General features: G+C 44.0%; 1 protein-coding gene across 3 annotated transcripts in view; it reads left to right on the top strand.

Moving 5' to 3' along the window:
- The window catches only part of LOC114587458 (histone-arginine methyltransferase CARM1-like), a 56,406-nt gene that overhangs the window by 40,266 nt on the left and 1,851 nt on the right, over nucleotides 1-14,289 (top strand). For 2 of the 3 annotated variants that reach the window (XM_077921544.1, XM_028711714.2), the window contains exons 8-12: nucleotides 1,828-1,909; nucleotides 4,680-4,765; nucleotides 5,420-5,509; nucleotides 6,916-7,053; nucleotides 13,657-13,746. In XM_077921544.1, the coding sequence (XP_077777670.1) occupies nucleotides 1,828-1,909; nucleotides 4,680-4,765; nucleotides 5,420-5,509; nucleotides 6,916-7,053; nucleotides 13,657-13,746 (486 nt within the window). Of the gene's footprint in view, nucleotides 1-1,827; nucleotides 1,910-4,679; nucleotides 4,766-5,419; nucleotides 5,510-6,915; nucleotides 7,054-13,656; nucleotides 13,751-14,289 lie in introns of those variants that run through there. The other variant, XM_077921543.1, reaches the window with a different exon arrangement.

Below are 14,289 nucleotides of genomic sequence, written 5' to 3'. Positions count from 1 at the left end.
TAAGAACAGTTTCAGGTTAAGTACGGACTTCCGGAACGAATTAAGTACTTAACCCGAGGTACCACTGTATTATTATTATTATTTGTGCAATCTATATACTGCCCTTTAACCAAGGATCCCAGGGTGGTGTACAACATTAAAAATATAATTTACATGGCATAACAACAACAATAACAACAACAACAGAGCAATCACAGAAAATTTCATGACCACAATCCTTCCACGTTTAAAATGACGCAGACTGTTTAATAGCCAAAGGCCTGAGTAAAGAGGAATTTTCCATGTGGCACCTAAAGACATGGCGAGAGCATTCCACAAACAGGGAGCCACCACAGAAAAGGTCTGTTTTCGGGTTGCCGTCCTCTCAGGGAGGGGGGGACACTGAGAAGGGTCTCTGGTGAAAAGCGGCGGGTCTGGGTTGCTTTGCATGCAGTTGATCAGCAACCAGCAGCACAAGCACCTTGCCCCCAAAGGGAGATTGGCAATGGTTGGTAGTTGCATAGGTTCTCAGAATACTGTCTAGGGGGTGTTTCCTAAGGAGTGGTCTTATCGCTACCCCCTTCAAACAGGTAGGAAGCTCCCCCTCTTGTAAAAGGGCATTGACCACTGTTAGGGTTCCATGGGGTTGCTCGAGAGCAAGCAGGCAAATGCCTCCCTGCTCGGCTGTGAAGCCTTGCTTTTGATTCCAAAATAAACTTTATCTGTCCAGAGCGCCACTCTCCCGTGACTGGCTCATTCACTGGCAGAATCTGAGAGTGGGCGGTCCTTAAACCTTCCCCAGCAGAGTAGTTTCTTGACGCCCAGTCTGCGCCTCCCCTCTCGGCGTGGAAGCTTACTGCGCAGGGAGGGCATGGGTAACGGAGGACCTCTCTCCTCCCCGCTTTACCCAGGCAAGGTGTCCTGGCACCGTCTCACTTCCTCTGAGCCCTGAAGCTCCTCTCCACTGGAGGCGTGGTTACTCTCCTCCGCTGAGGAGGAGCTGCTTCCCACGATCTTTGGGGGCTCTCTGTAATCCATCCGGCTTTTCCCCTCTCGCCCCAGAGCCAGTGGCAGTTCCCTGACAACCACCTCCTTTGCCCAGGCAGACGTCGTCTCTCTGCTGAATTTTATCAGCCAAGGGGGGCAAGGCTTCACTGCGTCACCTTTCAAGACCCCTGGCTTAACCCGCCTTCCATTGCTCAGCAGCTTTTCAGTCAGGGCTCCAATTTCGGAGCTGCGGGCCACTTCTTTAAATCAGAGTTTGCTTAGAAACATGAGCTTTACATCTGGATGACACTTGCGCCTGAGAAAAGTGCATTTGCTGTTGTGTTGCTTAAGGCTGATGAATGCACGTAAATTTCAAGTTCTTCCTCTCGGTCGTCAGTTCCTGGTTGAAGTTAGTTGGGCCTCAAAAGCTGGTCCCTCTCAGGGCCTTGGGAAATAGTTGTATGATGGCGACAATGGAGGGGAGTTCTGTGGTCTGTTGGGTTTCTTCAGCTGTGTGTGCTGCCCTCACGTGGGGCTTTAGTTTTTCAAAGCCTTCCAGTACATTGAAACTTGAAAGAGGCGCCAACAGAGGGCTCTTCCTTGGGAGAATTAAGCAGCAATATCTCACCGTTGTTTGCTGAGCTCATTAATCCAGTGCACAATGAGTAACCCACACGCTGCATGCTGTTTGAAGAGGTTAGCTGAATGGAAAGACAGTATCTTTGCATATCAAAAAATAGGCTTTGATCAGGCTTCCTAGGTGGTTTGAAGAATGTGCATGGATCTGTGGCTGTTACAGGCAGCTTATAGAGATTTCTTTGTACAATTTTCTTTTCTTTACAACTGCATTATTTCTTCTAGGTACCAGCAGTGTTTTTATGGAGTCAATCTGTCCAGTCTCCGCAATGCAGCTGTAGATGAATACTTTAGGCAACCTATTGTAGTAAGTCGTTTTTTATTTTCTCGCTTTTTCCTTTGCCTTCCCCCTCCACCTTCAGGAGCTCAGGGGCTGGGGGGGTCCCTAAGTTGCAGAACTGCCTCCCCACGGAGGTACATCTGGCCCCTTCATTACGTAGCATCTGGTGAATGTGGAAGGGACACCTCTTCACCCAGGCTTTTGACACTAGGGGTGTATATTTGTAGAACCCAGCTTACTTCTGTAATTGTAAGTTGTTTTAAACGGTTTGTGTGTTGTAATGTTGGATTATACTCTGCCCTGGGACCTGGGGTGACACGTGGGTTAATGTTAATAATAATAATAATAATAATAATAATAATAATAATAATAATAATAATAAATTTATTTATACATACATGCATACATACATACCCTGCCCATCTAGCTGGGTTTCCCCAGCCACTCTGGGTGGCTTCCAACAGGAGATTAAAAATACATTAAAACATCAGTCATTAAAAACTTCCCTAGACAGGGCTGCCTTCAGATATCTTCTAAACGTCAGATAGTTTATTTCTTTCACATCTGATGGGAGGGCGTTCCACAAAGCAGGTGCCACCACTGAGGAGGCCCTCTGCCTGGTTCCCTGTAACTTTGCTTCTCACAGTGAGGGAACCGCCAGAAGGCCCTCGGTGCTGGACCTCAGTGTCCGGGCAGAATGATGGGGGTGGAGATGCTCCTTCGGGTCTACTGGGGCCGAGGCCGTTTAGGGCTTTCAAGGTCAGCACCAACACTTTGAATGGTGCTTGGAAACGTACTGGGAACCAATGAAGGTCTTTCAAGAGTCAAGGAGCTGTCAGGATCTGTCAAGTTGACCACAGGGCAAGAAAGACTGTGAGGCACGGAAGGCAATTAGCTTTTTCTTAACAGAAAATACCAGTGCAGCAGAGTTACTTAGGCTCAACTCGTTCAGCTTGAGGTATGACTGAAATGGACCACTGCCCCCCTCCCCTTCCAGTTGATCTTACTCCAGATCCCTCCCCAGCAGACAAAGGCTGCGTTGAAGGGCGAGCTCCTCCTCTGGGCTTGTCTTGCCCGCTGTTCAGCAACGTGCAGGACTCTCCTTAACTGGGACTGTCCTGCTGCAGAATAGCAGGGCAACCTCTGGCTCCTCTCTGCCTGAGTCTGCGCTCACACTGTGACTCTCAACCTCTAGCCCTGTCCTGGAAGGATCTCCCTCTCTTGTCACCCGTCTTCTAGCACCTCCCCGAGAGCCAATATGGTGTAGTGGTTAAGAGCGGTAGTCTCGTAATCTGGTGAACCGGGTTCGCTTCCCCGCTCCTCCACATGCAGCTGCTGGGTGACCTTGGGCTAGTCACCCTTCTCTGAAGTCTCTCAGCCTCACTCACCTCACAGAGTGTTTGTTGTGGGGGAGGAAGGGAAAGGAGAATGTTAGCCGCTTTGAGACTCCATAGGGTAGTGATAAAGCGGGATATCAAATCCAAACTCTTCTTCTTATTCTTCTCCCTTCCCCAGACTGCTCTTCAGTGTCCCACCACCACATCCTGAGGTCTAAGTCGCCTGGGGGGCTCTTGGGTGGGAGACGGCCACCATTCTTCCTCATCCAGCCAGTCCCTGGCAGCTCATAATAATAGCTATAGCAGGAGCAATAATGTTATAGAACAGAGGTGGCATCCATGTGGAACAGAGCTGCATGTCACATGTGTTTGTTCTTGCTTTGCTTTCCCTTAAGGTCAACATCAGCGAATGGTTCACACCTTGTAATTCTCAGGGGTCAGCAAACTTTTTCAGCGGGGGGCCGGTCCACTGTCCCTCAGACCTTGTGGGGGGCCGGACTATATTTTGAAAAACTAATAATGAACGAATTCCTATGCCCCACAAATAACCCAGAGATGCATTTTAAAGAAAAGCACACATTCTACTCATGTAAAAACACACTGATTCCCAGACCATCCGCAGGCTGGATTTAGAAGGCGATTGGGCCGCATCTGCACCCCAGGCCTTGGTTTGCCTACCCATGAATTAGCTGGTAATTCTTTTGATCACAGTCATTTTTTCTGAGAGCATCTGAGCAAACGGAAATGTAAAAGTCTGTTTGGAGTTGTTCTGAGGCAAATATTCCATTGACCGGTGCATAACCGTGAGCAGGTTTTGTGGGTTGCTTGTAAGTGCAAGGAAGGAAATTTAAATTCACGGCTTCCCAGCTTTAACTGGGCAGCCAGTGGGATGCCTTCCTGTGTTGCCAGACTCCACTCCCATCAACCCCAGTCAGCAGGACCAGGAGTCAGGGATGATGGGAGCCCCAACAACAGCTGGAGGGCACCATGTTGGCTCTCCCTGATAGAATCGGTACTGCATTACTCAGGGTTTTTTTCCTTTTAAAACGTTTAGGGCTACTCTCATTTTGACTCAATAAAATCACCGTTTTATAGTTCAAATCGGGGAAAATAAATACAGTAAATGGACAAAAGTACAAAGATTGACAAAATGTTTAGGGGTATGCGTCCCTCTGCGTCCCCCCAGAAAAAACCCACTGGCTTTACTAAAACATTAACTGGGGGTGGTATGAAGGTCAGAAATGCCTCTTGATATAGAAATCCCTCAGGGTTCCAGATATAAGCAATGTGTATGCGGTGCATATTTCTTTTAACAGAGAGCGGAACTACTAAAATAGCATATCAAAGGGACCAAGAGAAGGTATATTATTGTGGGAGGAGGAATTTTCTGTTTTGTAAGCCTGCAGCACTAGAGGAGAGCAGGGGTCTGATTCTCTCTTTTTCTCCTCTTCAACCCTCAGGATACATTTGACATCAGAATTTTAATGGCCCGGACAGTGAAGTACACGGTCAATTTTACAGACGCAGAAGAGGAAGATTTGCATAGGTAAGTGTCTGGAAAGAGTCCTGCCTTTCCATGTCAAATAATTGTTTCTTTCTACACTTTTCCGCTTACAGGCAATCGAGGGACTTCACAGCGTGTGTGTGGATCCCGTTCAGGGTATTTTAAGCCTCTAATCCTTACTGGCATTTTAGCCTTGCAAATTGCTGCAGTCGGCTAAGCACAATATTTAGGGTAAAATATAACTTGGTGTGAAGTTTTTGTTGGTTTAAGAGTAATGACATCTGTCAAGATAATCCTAATAAATAAAATGAAATACAGTCATACCTCAGGTTACAGACGCTTCAGGTTGCACGTTTTCTGGTTACTTCCAGGTTTCGGCGCTCGCGCATGCGCAAAAGCACTAAATCGCACTATGCGCATGCGCAGAAACCCCAAATCGTGACCTGCGCAGACGTGGCGCTGCGGGTTGCAAATGTGCCTCCCGCATGGATCACGTTCGCAACCTGAGCGTCCACTGTACAAGGTATAATAATTGAGTACATAGGTAGATTTTGTTATAATAAATTATCTTGGATAAAAATCCATTCTACTTTATTTCTGGTAAATGTGTTGTGCTTAGCGGACCAGTGTCTAAATGAATGGTGATATTTGTAATTTTTAACCATGGATTTCACTGGCAACTTTCTTTTTCTACAGAGTGGAAATCCCCTTTGTTTTCCAAATGATGCAGTCTGGGCTAATCCATGGTTTGGCCTTCTGGTTTGATGTGGCATTTGTCGGCTCACTGTACGTATTCTTCTTCCTCGCTCCCAAAGGTTACCTTGGAACTTCACTTTAAAGGGAAATGACCCTTTTAATTTGGCCAAATTCAGAACCTTGCTCAAATTCTTCTCTTGCCTGTTACATGCAGGAACAAGTTCATTTTATACATCTCTGTGGTAGAGATAGTCAGATTCTCATGAAGGGATCTCACAGTGTTATTTTTGCAGGAGGGCCCATCTGTAGAAAACAGACTTCGCATGAAAAAGCCACTCATGTGTTGGTTTTTTGTCACTTGAATGTGTGAATGTGATGTGGTAACTCATCATAGGTAAAGGGACCCCTGACCATTAGGTCCAGTCGTGGCCGACTCTGGGGTTGCGGCGCTCATCTCGCTTTATTGGCCGAGGCGTACAGCTTCCAGGTCATGTGGCCAGCATGACTAAGCCGCTTCTGGCGAACCAGAGCAGCGCACAGAAACGCCATTTACCTTCCCGCTGGAGCGGTACCTATTTATCTACTTGCACTTTGACGTGCTTTCGAACTGCTAGGTTGGCAGGAGCAGGGACCGAGCAACGGAAGCTCACCCCATCACGGGGATTCGAACCGCCGACCTTCTGATCGGCAAGTCCTAGTCTCTGTGGTTTAACCCACAGCACCACCCGTGTCCCATAACTCATCATATAGCACCTCAAAAACAAACCAGTAAGAAAAGGCCATCTCCAGCTTCACCACACAGATGAGCAGCCTGGGTGATGGTTTTTTCAACCCTGCCCTTATCATGTAGTCAGAACTGCAATGCATCAGACTGACTTTTTGGGTTTTTAAATTACATCCTTCCTTTCAGCCATAGGCTCTCAGTGTGGCCACCAATAAAAATAATTAAAACAATGTGTCAAAAATGGGGGGCGGGCGGTGCAGTTGAAATTAAAACAGCAGGAGCAGTAAAACACATGAACATCCTAGGGGCTGAATAAAACCAGATTCAGCTGAAGTTTGCAGAAGCCTGGGAGAATAAAATTGGCTTGGATCCTTAAACTTTTTGCTTTGTGCACAGAAGAGAGTTGTGCTCCTAAAGGGTTTTTTCCACAGCCTTCTCTGAGTGCATCTCTCCATCCATGAAGAGAAGCTGCTGTGTTCATGGACCAAGAATTTGGGATGTGAGCACCTTTGTCTTGGTCTTCTCAGAAGCTATTTTGCAGATGTACTAGGTCTGCCTTCTTGATGCAAATTTAATAAATGAGTAAAATACCTATGGCCTTTTAAATGGGCTTGTGGGAGGTAGGGGCAATTGGTTTATTTCTGTTTCCGTTTTATTATGTACTTTGTGTTCTCATTTTGTGCTTTCGTGTTGCAAACGGCCCTGTGATCTTCAGATAGAAATTCAACGCATAAATAAATGTTTGCGTATTTACTGGATTTCTTCTTTCAAGGGTGACTGTTTGGCTCTCGACTGCCCCCACGGAGCCTCTGACTCACTGGTATCAAGTCCGCTGCCTTCTCCAAACTCCTCTCTTTGCCAAAGAAGGGGAAACTCTTTCAGGGAAAGTCCTGTTCGTGGCAAATAAACGGTAAGTAGCAAAGCACAGGCAAATCGCTTTGCTGGCGAAAGAGTTTCCGAAGCCCTGTGTGGGGGAAGATTACTAAAAATTAATTATGTGAAACATCTGCAGATTTGCGTTAACGAACAGAAGCCGCAATAGAAAATATGCTTTGCATCTCAAACCGCAGTGCCGAAAATCCATTTGTGTGTTCAAGTATCACAAAGACAACATAAAAAAACGGTCCGTCTTAGCAGTTGTGCCAAGTGAATTTCCTTCAGAGATCTGATGTTTTGCTGCTATTAGCAAGGTACTTGCTCCTAAATTTAGCACAGCAATATTGATTTGTGCTGTAGGAAATATAATGAGCAGCTTTTCTTTGAAGCAGCTTCAATGTAATGATTTTAAATAGGCAATAAACACTCATCAGAGTAACATACACATCTGCCCAGGCTCAGTCTTGCCGTGCAAAGAGGTGAATGGATATGGAATGCTGTGACCTCCTATTTTTCAGCCGATGATAAATCCTTGGTGGCTTTTAGCATTTGTTGTTGGTACTTGAGAGCCGGATTAAAGCAGGGAGGTCAATTTCTGATCCCTCTTTTAAGACTGCTGCTCTGTTTACAGGTCACCGGCCTAAACATGTGTACTAGGTGGATGTTGGAAGAGAGGATTCTTGGGGTTCCTGTGGTATTTCCTCTGCAGAACGACACACCTGGGCAAAATTTAACTGTCTAGAAATGAGATGAGAAGCTGGAGTTAATGCAGATTAAAAGAGAGGGGGCAGGGGAATCTTAGAGCAATCAGCATGCCTCCCTCTCAGGCTTGAGTGTCCTCTATCAGAAGTCCTTGCGTCAGGAGTTCTTTCTATATTCCTATCTATCTATCATCTATCTATCTATCTGTCTATCTATCTATCTATCTATCTATCTATCTATCTATCATCTATCATCTATCATCTATCTATCTATCATCTATCTATATCTATCTATCTATCATCTATCTATCTATCTATCTATCTATCTATCTATCTATCTATCTATCTATCTATCATCTATATCTATCTATCTATCATCTCTCTATCTATCTACTATCTATCTATCTATCTATCTATCTATCTATCTATCTATCTACTTTTTTTAAAATTGATTTTACAAAATTTATAAACGAACGAACAAACATAAATCTTAACTGTGCTTAATCCAATCTATATCTATCTATCTATCTATCTATCTATCTATCTATCTATCTACTTTTTTTAAAATTGATTTTACAAAATTTATAAACGAACAAACAAACATAAATCTTAACTGTGCTTAATCCAATCTTAGTAACATTGTTAAGTGACTTCCTCGAATCCCCCTGGCTGAGTTTCAGTGTATATCATTGTAACAGTTTTCCAAAACAAATTTCGTATAAAATTAACTTAATCACTTAACATATTTCTTTCTTTTCATTTTAACTTTAAACATATTCTTCTATAACATCACATATTTAAATCCTAAGCCTATCTGGTATTTGCAAGTTTTTCTATTTAAATTATCTTAGCATATTTAACTATATAGTCTTTGAATTTCATCCATTATATAAAATTTGTTTATTAGTTTTTTAACATATAATTTACAACAATTATTAAACATACTTTTATATCTTATACATTTTTTTAACTTCCATCAATCACATCTGAAAATTTTCCAATCTTTTCACATTTCTTACTTTCACTATTACCCGTACATTTAAATCACATAACTAATATCTCTCTTCTTTCTCTTCTTTGTAACATTTCATATATTTCTCCTTACAAAACTTCTTGTAGTCCTACTAGCGTAATTTGTTGATTACAGTTGCTCTTCAAATAATTCATATACTTCTTCCAATCTTCTGTAAATCTCTGGTCACACAGGTTTCGAATTCTTCCTGTCATTTTGTCCAATTCTGCATAGTCCTTATCTGCCATTCTTCTTTTGTCAGTGTTTCTTTTTGCTTCCATTTCTGGGCCAACAATACTCTTGCTTCTGTTGTTGCATATAAAAACAATTTAACATCCTGTCTATTAATATCCTCATTTATAATACCAAGTAAAAATGCTTCTGTTTTTTAAAAAAAATGTATATTTCAACATCTTTTTCATCTCATTATATATCATTTCCCAGAATATTTACTTTCTTATTCCATCCAACTATTCTTCACAGTCTGCAGGCACTTTAATTATTCCTCATGGGTTAATCTTGGTTACTTCCTGTCACCTTCAACATTGCAAAGTCACCAGGAAGAAGCTTGGCCAATTGGACTGTGGCGGAAAAGGTGTCCTCTGCCCAGTCACTGAATTACCTGCAGAAATGCACTGCACATAATAATATTCACCTGCTGGGTCTTGTTTAAGACTGAATAGTCAAATTTAATAATTTTTGATAGAATTGCAGAGTTGGAAGTGACCACAAGGGCCATCTAGTTTAACCCCCTGTGATGCAGGAATCTGAGCTGAAGCATCCATGACAGAGGGCCACCCAACCTCTGTTTAAAGGCCTCCAAGGAAGGAAGTCTCTTCCACTGCCAAACAGCTCTTACTGCTAGAAAGTTCTTCTTGATGTTGAGTCTGAGTCTTCTTTCTTGTACAACTTGAAGCTATTGGTTTGAGTCCCACCCTCCAGAGCAGGAAGAAACAAGCTTGTTCCATGTGACATCCCTTGAGATATCTCCTCTTTTCCAGGCTTATTGTTGTTGTTTAGTCCTTTAGTCGTGTCCGACTCTTCGTGACCCCATGGACCAGAGCACGTCAGGCACTTCTGTCTTCCACTGCCTCCCGCAGTTTGGTCAAACTCATGTTCGTAGCTTCGAGAACACTGTCCAACCATCTCGTCCTCTGTCATCCCCTTCTTCTTGTGCCCTCCATCTTTCCCAACATCAGGATCTTTTCCAGGGAGTCTTCTCTTCTCATGAAGTGGCCAAAGTATTGTAGTCTCAGCTTCAGGATCTGTCCTTCCAGTGAGCACTCAGGGCTGATTTCCTTAAGAATGGAGAGGTTTGATCTTCTTGCAGTCCATGGGACTCTCAAGAGTCTCCTCCAGCACCATAATTCAAAAGCATCAATTCTTCCTTCCACTGTTCCTCATAAGGCTTTCTGCTCTGTTTAAAGGCCTCCAGGGAAGGAAGTCTCTTCCACTGCCAAACACATCTTACTGTTACAAAGTTCTTCTTGATGTTGAGTCTGAGTCTCCTTTCTTGTACAACTTGAAGCCATTGGTTTGAGTCCCACCCTCCAAAGCAGGAGGAAACAAGCTTGTTCCATCTTCCGTGTGACATCCCTTGAGATATCTCCTCTTTTTCAGGCTAAACATGCCCAGATCCTTCCACTGTTCCTCATAAGGCTTTCTAAAGCCCAACCCTTCCCACCATGGCATTGTGATGTGTAGACTCTAGCAGCTTCTCCTTGCAGGTCCAATGCCCCAAATGGAAGGAAATTTCCCACAGAACCCTGAAAAGGTCATGGGTTGAGCCTAGAGCAGGTAAAGGACACATGCAAAATGCCAAGCCAGAAGGAGCAATTGAGAATACAAAACTGCTCCCTGATAGGTCTCCAGCTGCTTCTTCATGGGGCTTTGGGGAGCTTGCGACTCAGAAAGGTAGGATACAGCTGGGTCTTATTGCCATGGCAACCCTTGCGCATGCAGCATAGCTAGTTTGCATGTGTGCGCATCTCAGTCAATTTCCCCTCCCCTTTGTGCCCAGAATGGGCACCGCAGGCCACTTACAATACAGCATGAAACGGCGCCATCATCTTCTTAGAAATGTCCGTCTGCAATGGGAAGCAAAGCATCCTGGCCTTTTTATTTTCATAAGCTTCTCCAGAAGCAGTGCCCAAATCAGAGGCGCCAGTGATGCAATCAAAATACTTCATTTGTATCGACAGCAAGTGCCCCTCATGTGACTTTTCCGTTTAATAGCTTTCCCATAAAGAAGCCCTCTCGCTCGTATTACAATACCTGCTCTTCAAAGGTGAAGTGTATCAATTACTTGCAGAGTTGAGAGAAGCAGCAGCAGCGTTTTCCATCGCACCATGCCACAATTGCTATTGTAATCCCACTTGTTTACAACACCGTCTCTATAGCAATGAAATGCAGTTGCCAAAGCCTTCATTAAAGGCCAGGCATTTTGGCTGCCTCGCTGCAAACCTGACCCAGTGGAAACGAGCACACGGACGCCGCAGATGAAGAGAAAAACTAGCAGGCCTTTTGGCCTATGTTTCGTCCAAAACAAAATACGAGAAAACAAAATTTCACGGATCCTTGATAGGGTTGTCGTTTCTGCAACATCTCAGTCTGAGGCTCATAGGCAAGGCCTGGTTTCCAACTCTTGAAAGACCAAAACATAATAATGGGGGAGAGAGAGAGACAGTAAAAACACAGAGCCCAACAGTGTGGTGCTCCAGAAAAATGGAGGGTGGGGGCAGGACTAAAAAATCCATGTTCCACTTTTTATTTTCCACTGTAAAGGGAGAGTGATACAGCCAATTACCACAAAACTCCTAGAATCAATTCAAAGGCAGTAAAATGAATGATGATAGCATTGTGAATACAGTGGTACCTCGGGTTACATATGCTTCAGGTTACAGACTCCGCTAACCCAGAAATAGTGCTTCAGGTTAAGAACTTTGCTTCAGGATAAGAACAGAAATCGGGCTCCGGCGTCGCGGCAGAAGCAGGAGGCCCCATTAGCTAAAGTGGTGCTTCAGGTTAAGAACAGTGTCAGGTTAAGAACGGACCTCCGGAATGAATTAAATTCTTAACCTGAGGTACCACTGTATGCTTGTCATGCTACAGTTTGAATACCAAGGATGATGAGGTGCCCCACTTCACACCCACACACACCCTGTTGTTGTTGTTATTATTATTGCTGTAGGGCAACAACCCAACCCCCCACTTTTATTGCAAGCCCCCATTGCTAAACTGTGTGGTCCCCCCCCCCAAAAAAACCCCAAATGGTTTGTTGAGCACTCATCCTAATTTGTTTATGGGGAGGTTAGACAATTTGATATCACGCAGTTGTTGTTTTTTTCTTGTCCCTTTCTTTGGAGGATGGATGGCAGCTAACAGATTGAGGTTGAATCCTGACAAGGCAGAAGTACTGTTCTTGGGGGACAGGAGGTAGGCTGCTGTGGAGGACTCCCTGGTCCTGAATGGGGTAACTGTGCCCCTGAAGGACCAGGTGCACAGCCTGGGAGTCGTTTTGGACTCACAGCTGTCCGTGGAGGCGCAGGTCAGTTCTGTGTCCAAGGCAGCTGTTTACCAGCTCCATCTGGTATGCAGGATGAGACCCTACCTGCCCGCAGACTGTCTCTCCAGAGTGGTGCATGTTCTAGTTATCTCCTGCTTGGACTACTGCAATGTGCTCTACGTGGGGCTACCTTGGAAGATGACCCGGAAACTACAACTAATCCAGAATGCAGCAGCTAGACTGGTGACTCCGAGTGGCCGCTAAGACCATATAACACTGTTCCTGAAAGACCTACATTGGCTCCCAGTACCTTTCTGGGCACAATTCAAAGTGTTGGTGCTGACCTTGAAAGCCCTAAATGGCCTTGGTCCATTATACCTGAAGGAGCGTCTCCACCTCCATCGTTCAGCCCGGACACTGAGGTCCATCTCCGAGGGCCTTCTGGCGGTTCCCTTGCTGCAAGAAGTGAAGTTACAGGGAACCAGGCAGGGGGCCTTTTCGGTAGTGGCACCCACCCTGTGGAACGCCCTCCCATCAGATGTCAAAGAGAACAACTACCACCAGACATCTGAAGGCAGCCCTGTTTAGGGAAGCTTTTAATGTTTGATTCATTACTTTATTTTAATATTGTTTTGGAAGCCGCCCAGAGTGGCTGGGGAAACCCAGCCAGGTGGGCGGGGTATAAATAATATATTATTATTATTATTATTATTATTATTATTATTATTATTATTATTATTGTTATTATCTGATGATGATGATGATTTGTGGGGAAGCAGGTACATTGTGCAAGTGTATCAAATCAGCTTTAATTGGGCTGGATTTGCTGGTTTGTGACAAAACCTACTAGTTGGAGTCTAGCAGTGCTCAGTGTCATCTCTTTTAAATACTTTTTCATGGGGTAAAGCTTTGAATCACCTATGTTCAGTTGATCAACTTACAAGTTAGTGCTTTCAATTATGCATGAAAGAACACAAGCAAAACAGAGAGGTTAGGCTGGCCTCAACCAGAGCCAGGGCTTTCTCGGCTGCGGCTCCAATCTGGTGGAAGACTCTGTCACAAGAGACTAGGGCCCTGCAGGACCTGACATCCTTCCGCAGGGCCTGCAAGACAGAGCTGTTCCACCAGGCCTTTGGTTAGGGCGCAGCCTGACTCCCTCCTCTGGCAATCTGCACAGAATTTTGCTTAACGGTTGCCATCAATTTGATTTTAATTAATTTTTATAATGAAATGTTTTTAGAATGTTGGATTATTTGATTGTTGTTAGCCGCCTTGAGCCGGGCTTCAGCTGGGGAGGGCGGGATATAAATAAATTTTTTTATTAGTAGTAGTAGTAGTATTAGTATTATTTCAGAAACGTCGAAACTTGTTATGGACATGACTTTAGATTTTTAACAAAATTTCTTTTTTATGCAACAGGCAGAGTTACGACATCCAAATTGTTGCTGTAGTGGATGAAACGGGCTTTAAGTCAGGCAATGTCCTTGATTTAAAGAATCCATTTTTTAGGTAAGAAGTGCTCTTGGATAAGATTTGTAATCATTACCAAACTGCAAAATTGGATAATCCAGTACTTGTGAATGTTTAGTCTTTAGCGCAAACCTTTGCCATCTGTTGTAAGTGAATGCTACATCTAGCCTATGTGTTCTGCATCTCCCACAGCCCCCCCTCCCAATTTTTTATTTTGCTTCTGAGACTCGCGGTGCTAAAACTGGAGTTTTGCTGGTCTTGGTCTGAGGCAAGAAGTGTGTTTGAAATAAGGCCAAAATTGTATGCAAAGATCTTTGCATAGAAATGTTGGAAGCCGCCCAGAGTGGCTGGGGCAGCCCAGTCAGATGGGTGGAGTACCAACCACAACAACCACCTGGTCAGAATAAAAAACATGATTGAACTACAGTTCTTTTAAGTGGCTATTGATGACATGGATATGCCTATCTGTTCTCTTTTGTATATAAATATAAAATATTTTTTATCATTTTTTAATAAATAATTTTTATTGAATGATTTTATGTTACAAAAAACAATACAGCCATACTACCACTAAATATAATT

Source organism: Podarcis muralis, chromosome 17, assembly GCF_964188315.1.
Source record: "Podarcis muralis chromosome 17, rPodMur119.hap1.1, whole genome shotgun sequence".
NCBI classification, from domain to species: domain Eukaryota; kingdom Metazoa; phylum Chordata; class Lepidosauria; order Squamata; family Lacertidae; genus Podarcis; species Podarcis muralis.
Note: the sequence above shows the minus strand (reverse complement) of the source record. Positions and strands in the feature narration are given on the sequence as shown.